We start from the raw sequence: 19374 nt of genomic DNA, 5'->3' as shown, positions 1-19374 counted from the left end.
TTTTTTTATATTATTTCAAACAACTATATCAAAAATATGAAGGCAACTGTAATCATTCTTTCTCTAGAAATGGAAAAGCTAATGTAATACAGATAGTCTAAATTAACTGAAAACTTTCAAGGAGAAAATTTCTACCCAATTATATATTTTTACCCTTCCTTCAAATGAACTGTACAATAAAACCCATTTAGCTTCCACTCATCCAAAATGTCATGATTTTGGATGACATAAAGTTTCCTTTAAATTTTCAAAACAAAAAATAAAACAAAAAAACAAGAATTCCTCAAATTAGAATGGTCATATGGACACCAAGGGGGGAAAACTGCGGTGAGGTGGGGATGGTGGTGTGCTGGATTGGGCAATTGGGATTGACATGTATACACTGATGTGTATGAAACTGATGCCTAATAAGAACCTGCAGTATAAAAAAACAAACAAAACAACTAATACTAAACTTTCATTGGGTTATTTGTATGGAAATATGTTAATATAAATGTTTCAGACATTACATGAAATTTCTAAAAATCTTATATTTGTATTTGTATGGAAATATGTATGGAAATATGTTAATATAAATGTTTCAGACATTACATGAAATTTCTAAAAATCTTATATTTGTATTTGTATGGAAATATGTATGGAAATATGTTAATATAAATGTTTCAGACATTACATGAAATTTCTAAAAATCTTATATGTTCTGGTATAATGTTATAAGTAATAATCCTAGTTATTACATTAAAATGTATATCTCAGAAATAACTAATTTTCTTGTCAACTGCATTATTATGAACTTTCATCAAATCTTTAACCGTGGTCATTTTTAAGTCTTTTGTCATTTACAGACAGTCCTGGGTGTACTCTGATGATTTTGCAAATATGTTCCTATAAAAGGGTTTCATCTTCAAGAAATTCATGGAAAAGACTCTGACAAGTACAGGTTTCTGGTAACTGACTGTACTGCTGAACTGAATGAATAAGCATTTTCAGAACTCTAATGAAAAACTGATGAACTCATAAAAGTGCTAACAAAAGATCAAGATGAAAAAAAAATTAATTACATGGGACTGAGTGAACTGATGAGGATGAGTATAATTTTTGTGACTTTCTGTCTGAATTTAAAAAAAAAAAAAAAAATCCCACAAGGACTCAGAGGCAAAGAATATACAAATCAATTTTCACTGCAAAGTAAAGGAGTTGTTACAGTGGAGGATTACTGGACTGAATGTCAATATTATGACATAGTATGAGTGTGTTTCATGTTTGGTAATTGCAATCATTGTTGCTTTTGTTGTGTTCATCCATGTACAATGCTTGGTGTCAGTCTATTTATGTCTTGTAAAAATAAAATACAGTGTGTGTGTGTGTGAATAAAAAAAAAAAAAAAAAAAAAAAAAAAAAATTCCTCAAATTAGCAGTAAATTAAGAAATTACAGAAGAAATGAGTAAATTACTTAATGTTTAAACTACAAATTTAAACACGATACCATCAGCAGCTACTGATCAGCAAGTAAATAAATCCCCTCAAAACCTCCACTTGAAGACCATTTGGTACTTAAAAATAAAAAGCCGTTTCTTTTAAAATGGTCTAGAAATCTTCCCAATTAGAAGAAAAATTTGTAGATTTTAACCAGTTACAATCTCAAAAAATGTTCTTCTTAACCATTTGACAGATTAAAGAAAAGAGAAGCACTGGGAAACAGCAGTGTTTTGGTATGTTGATGTAGAAAAATGAGAGGGAATAAAATAGCTGAAATTTAAAAGAGCTTGATAATAAATAGTTAGTTTGCATAAAAATGATATAAATAATCTCAAAATAAATATACATGCAAATAACTAGGTCACTGAATTTAGAGACATAAGTAAACAACCAGTACCTTGCTTTCCAGTGTAATCTCCTTAACTGCTTCGGTTATTCCTGCAATACCTGTTTAAAATTCAGCAAAATATAACTAAAATTACGTTGTAAACATCCTCCATTTACCTGATTTAAGAAATATAAAAATACTTAATATTACCTAAATTCTCAAAGTTCTCTGAAACGAGGAGGCAATGTTAGCAGCACTTTTACAAATGAACTCTAATAGGAATAAATAATCCCAAAGGCACCTTTCATATTAAAAATAAAATAAAAATTTTTAAATACCAATTTAATATTTTACTATAAATTATCCTACTCTATCATTCCTCATTTACTATTCTTCTCTTATTTACTTTCCTTGTGTGAGTCTATCTAAACAAATATTCATCCTCAGAAAATGAACAGATTAAGAGATTACAGGAGTCATACTGGGTTGGTCAAAAGGTTCATTCGGTTTTTTCCATAAGATGGCTCTAGTAGCACTTAGCTATCTTTAACTTCATTCCAAACAATTTTGTTAGATTGTATGTGACAGCTGTCATATCAGCATGCATTTAAAAAAAAGACATCAAAATTGGTGAATTTTTGTGTTGCCATTTTACTGTTGAGGATGGAAGAAAAAAAGCAACATTTTCGGCATATTATGCTTTATTATTTCAAGAAAGGTAAAAACATAACAGAAATGCAAAAAAAAAGATTTGTGTAGTGTATGGAGAAGGTGCTATGACTGATCGAACATGTCAAAAGTGGTTTGTGAAGTTTCGTGCTGGAGATTTCTCTCTGGACAGTGCTCCATGGTCAGGTAGACCAGTTGAGGCTGATACCGATCAATTCGAGACATTAATTGAGAACAATCAACGTTATACCATGTGGGAGATAGCCAACATACGCAAAATATCCAAATCAAACATTGAAAATCATTTGCACCAGCTTGGTTATGTTAATCACTTTGATGTTTGGGTTCCACATAAGATTAGCAGAAAAAACCTTTTTTTTTTTTGTTTTTTTTGGCTGCATTGGGTCTTTGTTGCTGTGTGCGGGCTTTTTTTTTTTCTCTAGTTGCGGCGAGCAGAGGCTACTCTTCCTTGAAGTGTGCAGGCTTCTCATTGCGTTGGCTTCTCTTGTTGTGGAGCATGGGCTCTAGGCGCGCGGGCTTCAGAGTCGTGGCACGTGGGCTCTGGAGCGCAGGCTCCGTAGTTGCGGTGCACAGGCTTAGTTGCTCCGCATCATGTGGGATCTTCCTGGACCAGGGATCGAACCCAAGTCCCCTGCAATGGAAGGCGGATTCTTAACCACTGCGAAGTCCCTGGAAAAAACCTTCTTGACTGTATTTCCACACGCGATTCTGTACTAAAACATAATGAAAACGTTCAGTTTTTAAAACAAGCTATGACGGGCAGTGAAAATTGGATACTGTACAACAACGTGGAATGGAAAAGACTGTGGGGCAAGCGAAATGAACCGCCACCAACCACACCAAAAGCCGGTCTTCATCCAAAGAAGGTGATGTTGTGTATATGGTAGGATTGGAAGAGAGTCCTCTATTATGAGCTCCTTCTGGAAAACCAAACGATTAATTCCAACAAGTAATGCTCCCAATTAGACCAACTGAAAGCAGCACTCTGTGAAAAGCGTCCAGGATTAGTCAACAGAAAACACATAATCTTCCATCAGGATAACGCAAGACCACATGTTTCTTTGATGACCAGGCAAACACAGTTACAGCTTGGCTGGGAAGTTCTGATTCATCTGCCATATTCACCAGACATTGCACCTTTGAATTTCCATTGATTTCAGTCCTTACAAAATTCTCTTAATGGAAAAAGTTTCAATTCCTTGGAAGACTGTAAAAGGCACCTGGAATAGTTCTTTGCTCAAAAAGATATAAAGTTTTGGGAAGATGGCATTATGAAGTTGCCTGAAAAATGGCAGAAGGTAGTGGAACAGAAGGGTGAATACGTTGTTCAGTAAAGTTCTTGGTGAAAATGAAAAATGTGTCTTTTAATTTTATTTAAAAACCGAAGGCTCTTTTTGGCCAACCCAGTATTTACATTTAAACCTGCACTGAAATTTTTTCAACAAGATACTGGTTATACTAAATATGCTATTTAGGGGCTTCCCTGGTGGGGTAGTGGTTAAGAATCCGCCTGCCAATGCAGGGCACATGGGTTCGAGCCCTGGTCCGGGAAAATCCCACATGCCGTGGAGCAACTAAGCCCGTGAGCCACAACTACTGAGCCCACATGCCACAACTGTTGAAGCCCACATGCCTAGAGTCCCTGCTCTGCAACAAGAGGAGCCACCGCAATGAGAAGCCCGTGCACTGCAACAAAGAGTAGCCCCTGCTCGCCACAACTGGAGAAAGCCCACACGCAGCAACAAAGACCCAACACAGCCAAAAATAAAATAAAATAAATTAATTTTAAAAAATTAAAAAAATATGTGCTATTTGCTTCAGAAATCCAGGACATTCAGAGGTAGTAATATCATATCAGGTTTATATGGGACTTTCTATTTTACTGTTTCTATATCTTAAATAATCCTTACAAACACTATTCTATAAGGTAATGATTTCTCCCTATAAAGAAATGAAGTCTCCAGAAAAAGAAAGTAATTTGCATGAATCTCACAGACAGTTACATGAATAATCTGGGACTCAACCCACACCTTTTTGGTTCAATGCTCTGTCCAGTGCACCTCATTAAGCAACTACCTTGGAACCTACTTATCTCAATGAAAGTGACATTAAGCAGATGGCAGCATCATAAGTCAGCTAAATAATATTTCTAATTCAAAATACCCATCAGTGTTCTCAATTAAATAATTCAACAAGGATGGGAAATATTAAAGAAAAAAAAACCCTAAATACAAAATATGCTTTGCTCCTTTGTTAATCTTCTAAAGCTTTGATGTATCTGTTCAATATATCCAAACCAAAGAATGACTCATTTTCACAGATGGAAAATGTCACAATCCACAGCTCTAGCATAAAACTTTTACTTCACAGTAGTTTTTCTAGAAATTACTTTATAATAGGTATGATTATTTTATAACAGTAAAGCCCAAATATTAACGTAATAAATTGCTATTACAAAACAGTTCACTGAATCTACTACATAGAAACACAAGAAAATAAACCTCTTCAATCCGTTTAAATATAATGTAGTAGTATCCCATTAAACCAGACTCTCCTAAAAGTAGGACATACTGGCAAAGAAAAAGAAAGCTCAAATGATTCTAATGAAGGTAATACTCTATAAGGCTGTGATGGTTAATTTCATATGTCAACTCAACTTGGGTAGGTTATTGTGCCCCATAGTTTGATCAAACAGCAGTCTAGATGTTGCTGTGAAGGTATTTTTTAGATGTGTTTAACGTTTAAATCAGTATACTTAGAGTAGAGCAGATTACCCTCCATAACGTGGGTGAGCCTCATTCAATCAGTCGAAGGCCTTAAGAGAAAGACTGAGTGCTAAAGAAGAAGAATTAATTCTGCCTCCAGACTGCCCTCAGACTCCAGCTGCAGCAATCAACTGTTCCCTGAGTCTTCAGGCTGCTGGCCGGCCTGACCTGTACATTTCAGAATTGTTAGCTTCCACAATCACGTAAGCCAATTCCTCAAAACAAACCTGTCTATATCTATATCCATGGTTTCTCTGGAGAACCATGACTAATACAAGGGCTAACAGAAATGAAAGAAACCTGAGAGAAGAAAAGCAGTGATGAAGCAAAGCGGACTGAGGTGAATAAAGAACCAGGTACCTAGCCTTGTGAGTCAGTTGGAAGCACTGCTTTAAGCCAATCAGAATATAGTTTAAACCTAAAATTCTAAGGGTATCGCTCATAAACTTTACTTAGAATTTATGTACACCAAATTAACTGAAGTATAATACTATGTTGCTTTCTATGTAAGAAAATGATGCTACTTGTCTTCTGTCAACATGGCAAACATTTCTTTAGTTGTAGAATTTCTGTAATAGATTTCTGTCAATCCAATCATTCTGGCACCTGCTTATCTCTGTGATGAATGCCTTTGTAAACATGTACCTGGATTTTGGGGTAGGGGTTATGGAATAAAATACAACTAGACAACTTGAGAAACTCACTAACTTGATATCAGAAATACAGTGCTATAACCAATGGCTCTATTCAGTCAACAGGCAATTTCCTACAGATGTGCTACTCACATCTCCCAGTCATGTGAAGACCAAAGCAGAGCAGCTAAAAGATTTTGGAAAGATCCAGGGGAAAAAAGAAAAAAAAAAAGTCCAACAGCACTACTCAGTGGAGAAAAGAGGATGATTTTTGAAATTATTTTAAGAAGTTGTTTAATCTATTTTCTCTAGGCCTTGACATAACAACATTCAACTCATTAAGGAACAAAAGAGCTTCAAATCAAGGAGCTCAAGTCCTAAATCTGTTTCTATATCATCATAAGGAAATGATGGCAGTATCCTTTACTCAGAGAAGAGGAGAAACAGACTTAATGAGGTACTTTTTCCTGTGCAGATTATTTAGCCCTCTGACTACTGCAGTGAGTCTCAACTGAGAGTAGCAATTTTGCCCCTCACAGAATATTTGGCAATGTCTAGAGGCTTTTCTGGTTGTCACGACTGGGAGGATGTGACAGGCATCTAGTGGGTAGAGCCCAGAGATACTGCTAAACATTCTGCAATGCACAGAAAATGCTATGACAAAGAACTATCCTGCCCAAAATGTTTATAGTACTAAGACTGGGAAACCCTGCTCTACCACTACATTTGATATACCTCCTATTCTCTAGGAGTTAGAGGGAGAAAACTTGTTTTTAGTATCCTAGATTTAAATTCAGAACATATTTTCTTTATTAAAACTAAGTCATGGGCTTCCCTGGTGGCGCAGTGGTTGAGAATCTGCCTGCCAATGCAGGGGACACGGGTTCGAGCCCTGGTCTGGGAAGATCCCACATGCCGCGGAGCAACTAGGCCCGTGAGCCACAACTACTGAGCCTGCGCGTCTGGAGCCCGTGCTCCGCAGCGGGAGAGGCCGTGACAGTGAGAGGCCCGCACACTGTGATGAAGAGTGGCCCCCACTTGCCGCAACTGGAGAAAGCCCTCGCACAGAAACGAAGACCCAACACAGCCAAAAATAAAATAAATTAATTAATAAAAAAAAAAAAAAGAAAGGATTCATATCTTTAAAAAAAAAAAAAAACTAAGTCATAATATGCCTTTATGTAGCCTTTTTTTTAAATCAAGGCTGTTATAAAAGATTGTAAAGGAGTTTAAAACAATTTAAACTAAATACATGCCATTCTATTCTCCTCTTACCTGTATTATGATAAGTATCTACCCATCCCCCATCACCATCATCTTCTTCAATGATAGCTTCCAATTCATCTGAATATTCCATCTGTTTGCACCGCTTGTAGCATGGCACTATAAAAAAATGACAAAAACAGTTACTAGGACATAATCTGCTTCCTATAAATCCATTAAAAAAAGAGAAAGTTTATTCCATAAAATATATTTCTGCCACCAAAATATTAGGTAAATATTATATGTTACTTCTAATAGGAGTACTTAATTTAAGAGATACATTCAACCCACAGACAAAATTATTTGACCACACTTATCTTTCCCTAAATACAAAATCCCTTTGTATTTGTTAGAAGACAAATACAAAGGCTCTACTGGGAGTGTTCTATATATTCTCTACCCTGATGATCTGTGAAGATCAACAAAGCTGAAGTCAGAGGTGACACTGTTCAACCTCAGGCTAATGAATAATATACTATTTTAACAGCTTTACTCTCAGAACATGGAGGCACCACCTGTCACACTCGGAGGTGGCAGAGGTGACCTCTGGTTTGCAATGCTAAAGTAACTTTCAACATGTATTTCATAATTCATATTTAAGCTCCAGCTATTCATAATGGATAAACCAGTTTAAAGTTCACTAACCTGCTAAACTTTACTCTCTTATACAAATTGGTGCCAAGTTTTTCATATAGCAAATGCATCGATTAACAGGTATTATAATTCATATAAGCCTAAAAATTGAAAAATTATAAGGTAACAACATTACGACATGGGGTCAACAAAATGCTATTAATCTCCTGATTTTTTTTTAAAACAAGCAAGATATAAATGACCAATCCTATCAAAAAATATACTGTAGGAAATAAAAAACTGATGTTTTGTACATGTTTTCCCTTTCCTATAATGAGCAAATTAGAATAGAAATCAATGTATTGTTATGTGATTAGATAGGGACTGTAACAACCTTTTGATGTTGTTTTCAAATTAGCTTCATAAATAACTTCATTAACTTCATAAATACCTGTTTCAGAAACATTTTTGTGCCTATAGGCAATCTTTCAATGACACAATGGACAATAAAACCTCTAGCTTTGAGATTTTAGATATCAAAGATAGTATCAGTTACACTTTCCATAAAAAATTTAAGTCTAAAGATGATTAAAATAGCTAAAAAGATTATGATTATGAAGTCTGCTTAAAAAGCCCAACGAGAAAAAAGCCCAATTTTCCTTAAAGCTCTTTTCCTTCATATCTTAAAACTAGACATTTTTGGCAAAAAGAAATAACAAAAAGGAAGGAGATAAAATCAAGTATGGAAAAAATACTCTACCCATAGAAAATCCATAGTTTCATTAAATTTCCAAATTTCTGGCTGAGGGAAGCTGCAAGTACCGCTTTAAGCATGAATTACGATCAGCAAGTGCTAAGCTTTTTTAAAAAATATAACTCTTTGCGCAAAATTAACTAATATATACAACATAATTCTTACCATTTTTGGTGACCAAAAATTGTTTGCCTGATGGTAGGTAAGCCTTCACTTTCAATTCCTCCCCTGTAGCCCTTTAAAAAGAGTGAAAAGCACCAAAATACAAAAAATATTTTAAAAGACAAAGACAGAAGATATCACATGTTAATCTCAACACTACACAATCCACACCCCTGAGAAAATTATTTTAGGACTGGTTTGGGAAGGATGCCGTAAGTGACATACGTCACAGCAATGAAGAGCACAGCAATATTTATTGTAAGTGAAATGTACCAAGAGATGCAGACAGACCAAAAGAATTTGGATTCAATATTACACAAAAAGGTAGAATAATACAGAACTATATTATGCAACTATTGTGTTTGCCTCTAACCAAATATAATCTCATTCAGATTTTTAATCTTAAAGTACTGCTCATCTGAAGGCCAAGAGGAGGCAGAAAAATAGCTCCATGACATTACATAACAAAGTAGGTGGTTCACAACATCCACATTCCTACCACTGCATTAAAATTGGAACTAAGAGATAAAAGATGCTTTGAATCACAAGATGATAATGTTGAGAATAATAATGGTTGTAACAAACAAAAAATCCTTTTATTGAGTGCTTATTAAGTATAGGAACTAGAACGTTAACATGCAGTATTTTTATATAATCCTCAGATACCTAAAAAGTGAGTAATATTTATAGTCCCATTTTATAAGTAAGTAAACAAAAGCTTAAAGAAGTCAGGCTGCCCACAGTCACAGAACCGGAAGGTAGAAGAGCCAGGATGGAGCCAAGTGACTCTAGGGCTCCTGCTCTTTAACACTGCTCCCTCTGTGGGTCACAGCCAGCTATTTGATTTTGGGGGGCTACTCTGGAATATCTCACTAAGAAATTTGTTCAAAGATTCTTCTGTGGGTCACCTAGGGGAACTGGTCAGAGCTAGAGTGGCATGTGGTATCTGTCACAAATATAAATGAGCACAAACTTTGAGTTCTGCTGCCGTCTTAAGCTTCAGTCTAAACTTCAAACCATAGATTTCAGCAAAAGAAAAAGCCAGGAAATGTCCTAAAACTATTTGGCAGGCTTCTAGTATCTTTACACATTTTCCAAGTGTCAAATTCAACAACATCATGGCAATGCCTAAAGTTCTGCAGGAAGATGATATAATACAGTCACGATGGCACCTGTAAACATGAACGTATAGCATAGAAATGGTCTGTTTCTAGCACTGATTTAAAATGAATTGTTCCTTTGGCCCCAACAATTTAGCCAGAAGTATAGACATTGGAGTGTGATACAACTGAGTTCTAAGTTACAATAAAATTATTTCAACCATCACAATTTATGAAATGGAACTATAAACTACTACCTGCTAAAAGAAGATCCTGTCCATATATACCAACCCCTATAACAATACTATAAATTATATAACTAAACTAACTAGACAACTAAGGGCTTCAACAAAGAAATCTGAATAAAGAAAATGTATATCTATCACACATGTATTGAAGAAAATCCTTATTTAGTTCTTTTTCCATAAAATGACCATTACCTTAAATTTTATATATCTATATGACTTGAAATATACATATATATTGTAGACCACAACATAGCGAAATATAGTTTTTACAATTTAGGGAGGAAAAAAGTCTAAAATCAGAGAGCTTCTATGATATGAACATAATTTAAAATATGGAACAGAAATACACATAGGAAAGACAAGGACATAAAAATAAATGAACCTGACATTTCGGCCTTTCTTGGTACATAAAAAACAATGTTCTACAAGATAAAGAGCAATTGATCAAAAGCAGTAAGAACTATTTTGGATATGTGTTAAGCATAAAAATTAAGGGTAGGTTGGGCAATGGCCAAAGGCTCGGTGACACAAATGCAGTTTCTCTTTGACTTTTTGAAATACTGAAAACAGTCCAGGAACCCACTTTATTATTTTACAGATCCTAAAAGGCCCACGGTCCCCAAAGAGGGGACAGACAGAATCATGAAACTCACAGAGGGGCAAGGACTTGTTAAAAAAAAAGAAAAAAAAAATTAAGGGTAATAGAAGAGGTCACAGATGAAAGAGAATTCTAACTGTGATTTTAAATAGTTTAATTATTTAAGCTCTTTAGATATTAAGGAAAACATTATCAATTAGAATCTTGTTCATTCTAGAACCCCTGCCCCCAAATCAAAACTCTACCTTTCAACTACAATTGAAAAAGTGTCACTGAGGGAAAAAAAAGGATGTAACAAGTTGAACCACTCATATCCAAACAAGATGATAATTCCAAACAATTCTAGCCTAATTAAAATAGTCTGCCAGTATTGGGATCAATTTTGCAGCTACTGCCAGGTGCTTTTACCATAAGTACTCAAAGTAATGAAACTGAATTTGTTTTAAAACATTCTGTTATTATTCAGACATTTAAAAAACACATTATGAGAACTGCTAGTTGTTTAAATTACTTTATAATTAAAAGAAAAGTTAATGAGGAAAATAAAAATTGTAAAAGTCTGTTACAAGTAGATTTCCAATTAAGACTTTATTTGGTATCATGAATCTTTCAACTTTTGAGCTCATTCCTAAAAAGGGGAGAAACTTTTGAACCTTAAAGAAGGTCTTATGGTAAAGAACCGTAAGATTCTGCAAAATTCTGCATTTATTAATGTCATAAAAAAATTCAATACTTCTTAATTTGAAAAATAAGCTAATCAGGTTCCTTAAAAAACCAAAAATACAACTACCATATGACACAGCAATCCCACTACTGGACATATACCCTGAGAAAACCATAATTCAAAAAGAGTCATGTACCACAATGTTCACTGCAGCTCTATTTACAACAGCCAGGACATGGAAGCAACCTAAGTGTCCATTGACAGATGAATGGATAAAGAAGATGTGGCACATATATACAATGGAATATTACTCAGCCATAAAAAGAAATGAAATTGAGCTATTTGTAGTGAGGTGGATGGACCTAGAGTCTGTCATACAGACTGAAGTTAGTCAGAAAGAGAAAAACAAATACCATATGCTAACACATATATATGGAATCCAAAAAAAAAAAAAAAAAGGTTCTCATGAACCTAGGGGCAGGACAGGAATAAAGATGCAGATGTAGAGAATGGACTTGATGACACGGGGAGGGGGAAGGGTAAGCTGGGACGAAGTGAGAGAGTAGCATTGACATATATACACTACCAAATGTAAAACCAACAGCTAGTGGGAAGCAGCTGTGTAGCACAGGGAGATCAGCTCGGTGCTTTGTGACCACCTAGAGGGGTGGGAGGGAGACGCAAGAGGGAGGGGATATGGGGATATATGTATACATACAGCTGATTCACTTTGTTACACACAGAAACTAACAAAACCTTGTAAAGCAATTATACTCCAATAAAGATGTTAAATATTACGCTTATGAACAGAAAAAAAAAAAGCTAATCAAAGTTATTAAACTTTTGAAAATCATTTTTTAAAGACCCACCACAAGAACAGACTTAGACACTATAAAGAAACGGAATACCGGTAAAGGAAGTAAGGCATTTCTCTCAAAAATCTCCATCTTCTGTGCTAACAGAGCAAAACAAAACAGGCATAATGCTCAGTTTTTCTTCATTTATTTTACTTGTGCAACACTGGAGCACTATTTAATAGAAAAATCTACTAGAGGAGGGTTAAACAGGTCATTCTAATTTTCATGCACTAATCTATTTTGTAAACTGCCAAAATTATGAAGTCACACCTTTTATAAACTTTCTATTCCTCACTCAAGAGTACTTACCATTGCCATGTTGGACAGTGGTGGACTAAGTGATCTCCAGCTGCCACAAACTATTGAAGATTTAGCAGAAATATGAAAAAAGGAAAAAAGAAAAATTGAACATCATTGAATGTAAGGTGGCAAAATACCAAAGGGATCATCCTGTGTAACCTTGATTCAAAATAATCAATTAAAATGCAAACAGCACCAACTTGCTCTACCAGCCTAAAGATTTATTTTTGAATATTTATTAAAAGTACAAAATTTTTAACATCCATGAAAATGTAAATTAATTTTGGAAGAAAAAATATCGAGTGCTGTTAATTTTTTTATTCAATTGTAATCACTGGATTTAGATAATGCCAAAAGCATAGAGTACCATGAAATGAATAAGGGTAACACAACAGGATTTTAAAATGCCAAAAACCACTTTATGGATGAATAAAATGTAGAGCGATTTTTGCTAATGGTTGAAAAGTCAATGAAGATCTTTGAAAAAATTACTAAATAACTACAGGTCTATGATGTAAGAATAGTTTATTACATCACAGTGCACACAGTTTTTCTTCCTCATTTAAAAAAAATTTAAGTAACATCTAATTTTGAAAGCTTTTTCACACTATTAAAGGAATCATTAATAAAAGTGAGAAATGTACTGCCAAACAATGGGGAAAAAGTTAGAAGCTTTTGGATTGAATCAGAAAACACCAAGACAATTAAGAAATTGAATCCTCTAACAAATCTTGGACTTTCTGGGCAGGCTGAACATTGTACAAATTTTTGTTTTTCTTCAGAAATGAAAAACAAGACTCAGGAAGAAAGAGTTTAATCTTCTGAGAATTTCCATTATACATGAGCATGGACTGATCTTATCGCAAGAGAGAAATCCTGCTTATTCTTGAGAGCAGAAAATGAAAGTCTGTTAAACATAACTGCAGTGTCCCAACTCAAGCTATATGCACACATACTTCCCCAATTACTATTTCACAACAGCTCTAACTTAAAATCATGTATTGTTCATGGGTTTATTACACAGCAAAAAATTATATTATCTTTAACCTTCTAATGTCTTTCTGAGAAAAGTATGTCTATGTATGATATTCTGCTTTGAGAGAATAAAACTCTATAAAATAAGAGTTCTGACAGTAACTTCTTTTAAGAAGATAGATTAACAAGATAAGATTTAGCAGCATACTCCCAACAGTAACTTTACAAAATGTTTCTGTTCTTTTATTTAAATAATTTCTTTACTACTTAAAGGGATTAGGTAAAGACAAAAACCCAAACGAAAGCAATACCCTCTCCCCCAGGTTTTAAGCATTTTGGGTCTTTGCAACAAGATGCTGCATAACTCTACGGCTATTGGGAACTAATTCATCATCACCAAAAAAGTATTAATTTAACAAAATGCAAGCAAAACAAAGAATTAAAAACATAAAAATTCTTTAATGATACTGCCTTGAGATCACAAGACTCTAATATTTTATTCCCCAGCACCTCTGGTGGCATCCATTGAAAAAATAACAAACACACTAGAAGATAAGGAAAAATATAAAAGAACATAGAATTGCTATGCTACTAATGATATTTAGTACATGTGTATATCTGCTCTCATTAGCAGTGGCCATTATTATTACATGCTTCCTATGTTCAAATGAAAGATTCAAGTTTCTAAATTCTCAATACTGCTTACAGTAGCTTTCTCTTAGTGATTAAATATTGGATAAGACTGAATAACTTTAACAAGGTAGAATCAATATTAACATTCTGATGAGCAACTTTATTCTTCAAGCTATCCTCTATTACTAGTACTCTATTTATTCAAGTCATACACATGTTGTACATTAAAGTATTTTTAGTCAGACAGTACCATATTAGATAATGCCTGTCCTTATTTTTAAACACAATACTTCCACATCTCTCAATGAAAACAAAAAGATAGTTAGAGACTGACAGCCAGAAGCCCAGAAACAGTAAGAGAAAACAAATGAACAGATCAACTCAGTATAGTACTGATCCAAAGCATTTTGTCTTCTGGTTTTCTTCCTCTAGACTCATTCTAATCTAATTAAATCCCATAATTGCACTCTATCTCAATTCAGCATTATGTGGTTGGTACCCAGCTGAGCTAGTTTTTGCCTTGCGTTTGTTTAAAACTGGGGAAATTCATAAATCACTTCATGATACAATTAAGTGTAAGAGTTATTCATTGTAGGATTAGTAGCTGTTTTAAAATGGTTTGCTTAATTCTACTCAATGACCACAGACTTGTATCTCTAAATCCAACTATCTATTTACCAATTAGCCATTTTCACATAGAGAAGATAAAGCCGAAGAGTACAAGAAAAACAGCACACTTTCATCTCTGCTCTTTATTTTAGATACTGAGTTTCAGAACATTAATGATATCCTTAAGCTCAAAATTTAGTTTTATTTGGCATTCAAGGTATTAAACTCATGATGCCTAAGGGAGACTGGGTTCTTTAGAGAATGTCGAGTCAAAACCCCTCATCTTAAAGATGAGGAAACATGAGGCCTGTGCCTAGATAAATTGATTTGCCTGAGTCAGAATAGGAGAAATTAAGAGAAATGGGTCTAGAAGGCAGGTCTTCTAGGTTTTGCCATACTATTCTGTGTCTTCACTAAACATAAAGACAATTTTAGATAAAATAGTCAGTTAAGCACACCATCCTTTGAACTTACAAGGATCTGGGACTGAAGAGATTCCATCACAATTGAAAACTAAAAGATCGGTTAATTCCCTGGCTTGAGGTCTTGGAATTTACAACCAGATCATACAACATGGCTCATTTCAATAAAGTTCCATTGCCAATGACTGGTACTTTTAATGAGAGTTAAAGGTGAAGCTTAAATAAATTATTTGCCATTCATTAAGACTAAAAAATAAGTCTGATGTAACCATAACTATTCATAAAACTGGAGTCCAAAAGGATATTTAGACCAGAATGTATTTCTCTAAAGACAACAAAATAAACTACCTAAAGGAAAGACAATACTCTTATTATATAGATTTAGTGAACAAGTAAAATGATTCCTCAAAACATAATTCTATATTAAATGTTCAATAAAACACAACTGGCCTATAAAAGAGCCATTTGTTTCAGCATTAAGCAGATTCATCATTGTCTGGTTAGTAGAAAAAGTGAAAGAATGGTGGGAAAAAAAATCAATGTTAAATATGTAGCAATAAAATATTTAAGCTGAATACTGATAGAAAACTTAATATCCAAGCATTGAGACAGTTTCCAAATGGAAAGCCATGAAAACTCATGTTTGGGGTAGAAAGAAGCAAGACAACAAACACCAGAGTCCACTGCACAGCTCCATATAATACAAATATGAGTGAAGGATAAGTCACTATAGGAATCTTTTCCATTTCCTCTCCCACCCTCATTTCTAAATAAAGAGAAACTACAGAAAAATATGAGAAATGGCAAACTGAAAGGGAAGTTACATGTTCTTTTATGGGAAATAGAAACTGCTATTATTGTAATTACAATTACAAAATTGTAATTACAATTACAAAATTGCTAATATAGTCAACAGGATCTAATTTTACTCAAATCAAGATTAAATTTCAAGATGTTTTCTTATAAAACACAAAAGCCACCCAGTTTTATGTAATTGTAGAATATAATAGCTTTATACTGATATCTTCAATACTCACCTCTTCTGGGGTGATAACACCTGTTTCCTTAAACTTTGATTCCTAAAGAAAATAAAAAGAATAACAGTATTACACTATCTCTCACTTTCAACTGAAAAATGTTTGTGGGCAACTATTTGCCTGGTACCCATCTAGGTAATGGAGCATGTGCAAAAAGACAATCTGTCACTGGTACCTGACCTCAAGGAATATGTAAGTATAACAGAGGAAACTGACATGAAAGTGATTACAATATAATGTGATCAGTGCTATAACAGAGCAAAGCTCTTTGGAAAAACATTCAAAGATTTATACAAACATTAAACCTCAAAATAATTTTGTGAAATGACGAAATATTTTACAGAACAGAAAAATGTCTTAAAGATGTTTAAACATATTACAATTCAGCCAATGTCTCATTTGAGTAATATTAGAAACCAAATCTAGAAGTCCTAAATCATTTAATACTTTCCCATTATTCTCATCTCCACCAAGATATTATACAATATTCTCTCCTCTAAAGCAAAGATGTTACTTACCAAATTTTTCTAAAGTTTAAGTTATATATAAGATTTTGTGGTAGAAATCTACAAAAATGAAGATTCATTTATGAACATTATTGATTCAAAAAATACCAAATAACTACTATATGCCAAGCACTATTTAATAGGGACATAATAGGGTAATAGGGACATAGAGTGAATAAAATAGACCATACCCCTCCTTGTCCTCATAAGAAGTTTAAACTCTAGTTCAGGGTGAAAAGCCAAATGGTCATCAAAGATAAATGGGGCAGAGAGGAAACTGGTCAGGGGTGGAGGGAGAGAGATGGTTATTTAAAATAGGATGGTAAGAGAACAAAGACTGCACTGATGGGTGACTATAGAGTAGAGACCTTAAGGAAAGGAACCAGCCACAAGGCTGTCTGGGGGAAGAGCATTTCAGGCAGAGGGAAGAGCAAATGCAAAACCCAAGGCAAGAGAGCGCTTGATGGATAACACAGAGGTCAGACTGGCTTTTAAGCAAAAGTGAACAAGGGCTTTTGCTTAAAAGCCAGTAGTATATATATATATATACCAAACAAGTATAGGCTTGAAGATCATTGTAAGGACTTTGGCTTTTACTGTACATGTGCCTTCCAGACCATTTTTCTTAATTTTTACTCGTTGAGATAAATCATCATTTATTTCCCAGGGATTTAGTTTTTCCTCCTTGCATTCCCATGTCTAGTAGGAAACTACAAGAATTCACTCTGTAAACCAACAGTTTGCACAGGGAAGATCAAGGAGAGGGTCATTAATTCTGCTTTCCTTATTACTAAAAATACATACTAACAAGCTAACACATCCTTTCAGTTTGGTGAACAAGTAGAATGCTTTCTCAATACATAATCCTATAAGTTCAAAATAGCAGTTTTATATTTTATTTGGGAGGTTTTCTTCTCTTGCTCCTCTCTCCCTGAAACTAAAAAGTTTTAATAATTGTGTATTATTTAAATGCTGTATGTCTAGTAAATTAGACGTTTCTGATAAGATGACATAATATGCAAAAGAATCATTCAATTCAAATGTCAAAAAAATTATTTTCAAAGTTGACTGAATAATCTTAATTATGATGGGTTTCACAGTAAACAAATGTAAGCGTAGCAAGTGTTGTTCTCATTTATAAACTTTTTTTTATAACTTGGCCCAACAAGGTATCATTTTAAAACCATTCTTAGAAATAAGTATTTAAAAACTACACGACTAATATTTCGCTTTGTCATGGAAAGGGAGCAAAGTAAAATCTTCTTAGAACACCAGAGTAACTTCTTGAATAGAGAGGAACAACCACTTCCATGGATATTTCATCCTACACTAAGATTTGTAAAATTTTAAATGAAAGCTTAAAGAAAAAAAACACTTAAGCAAGAAATCGCTATTCATTTACTATCACTGCTCGCTTTTCAGAAAGGAAAAATAAAGATACAATAACAAAAAACTTACCATAAAGGGTTATAAAAGAAAAACTCGAATGCACTTCTAGAAATTTATCTTTGAAAATGAGAAAGTCAGTCACTGCTGTAATAGCTAATGTGTCACAATTTTTAGTTTAAAAATGCTGTTATTGCCAATGTAAAAAAAAATAATGTATCTAGAAGGGTCAAGCTGCTCCGTATTATCACTGACGTCCAAGATGAACTAGTTTCAGCTATTTTAAAACTTGGGAAAGGGGGTTTTGCCTGCAAACTGGGTTCAATGGTACTGAAAGAAATAATTTTGCAAATTTCACCTTGTTCCACTGAAATCTAATAAGCTGCAACCTCATTGACAACTTACTATTTCAAACTCTTAATTACAAGACTTACTACGAAATTTGAAAGAAAAAAAGTAACATGTCATTTTAGTACCAAACACTGATTCATTTCTTTAAAATAAGCAAAATCCTTGTTTAAAAAGTTCAAAAGACTTCCGATGTTAGGATTTAATGTTCTAAAACCCACTTAGCTGCGGACTACGTTCCAACCCGATGTACCCAGACGAGCTGAGTTCTGGCGGGTGAAGTACGCACAGAGCGTCGCTCGAAGTTTACCCTAGAGAACAGCTAGACACGACCGCGGGAGGGGGCTACACCTTTTCCCGCGTACCACCCTTGCCAGCTTCCTACACCGCTCCCCACCGGACAACACCGTGACTCCCCCGGCGTCCGGTCCTCGGTCCCTGCAGAGCCAAGCGTGAGCCTGACAGCCCCCCGCAAGCCCGGCTTACCTTGAGGACCGGGGTCAGGTACTCAGCCACTTCCAGTGCCTTTCCCTTCACCGTGTTAATCACATTCTGCATCCTGGGGCCGGAGTAGCGGCCGGCCCCGCGTCGGAGAGGAAAGGGCAGCCGGGACAGTGGTCGGGAGTCAGAAAATGTCCCTGCTGCCGCCGACTCGCTTCAGCACCGGCCGGCGGCACCCGAGGGGACGGGACGCGACGGGAGGGACGGGACGAGGGGGAGGGGCGGCCGACGCGGCGCGCAAGGGCAGGGCGCGCGCTCCTCGCGCCCCAGGCAGCGCGCGGCAGGCCGGGCCCAGCTGTCACCTGGCCGCGAGCGAGGGCGGCGGGGCTGAGCTGGAAGAAGAGGGCGCACGCGCACCCCTCGCCCTCTCGGGAGGAGTCTTCTCTGCCAGCCTTCACTCGCGCCCCTTCCGGCTTCCGCTTCTTACTCTCGCCCTCTCGCCGCAGCTCCGCCGCCACCTGGGCCTCACGTGACACAGGAGTCTCCGGGCACGTGACGCGAGAAAGGCCGCGCTGGGGCGGGATCGGGTCGCTTCTCCCCTCC

At 35.5% G+C, this 19374-nt stretch overlaps 1 protein-coding gene across 1 annotated transcript in view; it reads right to left on the bottom strand.

The window, feature by feature from the left end:
• Positions 1-19304, bottom strand: part of ATG3 (autophagy related 3) — a 29455-nt gene extending 10151 nt beyond the window's left edge. Inside the window, exons 1-6 of the mRNA XM_036850105.1 lie at positions 18817-19304; positions 16091-16132; positions 12424-12473; positions 8651-8721; positions 7171-7278; positions 1878-1927 (exon numbers count right to left, since the gene is read on the bottom strand). Coding sequence (XP_036706000.1) covers positions 1878-1927; positions 7171-7278; positions 8651-8721; positions 12424-12473; positions 16091-16132; positions 18817-18888 — 393 coding nt within the window. The 5' untranslated portion in view covers positions 18889-19304. The remainder of the gene's footprint in view (positions 1-1877; positions 1928-7170; positions 7279-8650; positions 8722-12423; positions 12474-16090; positions 16133-18816) is intronic.
• Positions 19305-19374: the final 70 nt, after the last annotated feature.

This window comes from Balaenoptera musculus, chromosome 4 (assembly GCF_009873245.2).
Source record: "Balaenoptera musculus isolate JJ_BM4_2016_0621 chromosome 4, mBalMus1.pri.v3, whole genome shotgun sequence".
Taxonomy (NCBI): Eukaryota; Metazoa; Chordata; class Mammalia; order Artiodactyla; family Balaenopteridae; genus Balaenoptera; species Balaenoptera musculus.
The sequence above is the reverse complement of the archived record's forward strand: the minus strand, read 5'-3'. Positions and strand labels throughout refer to the sequence as shown.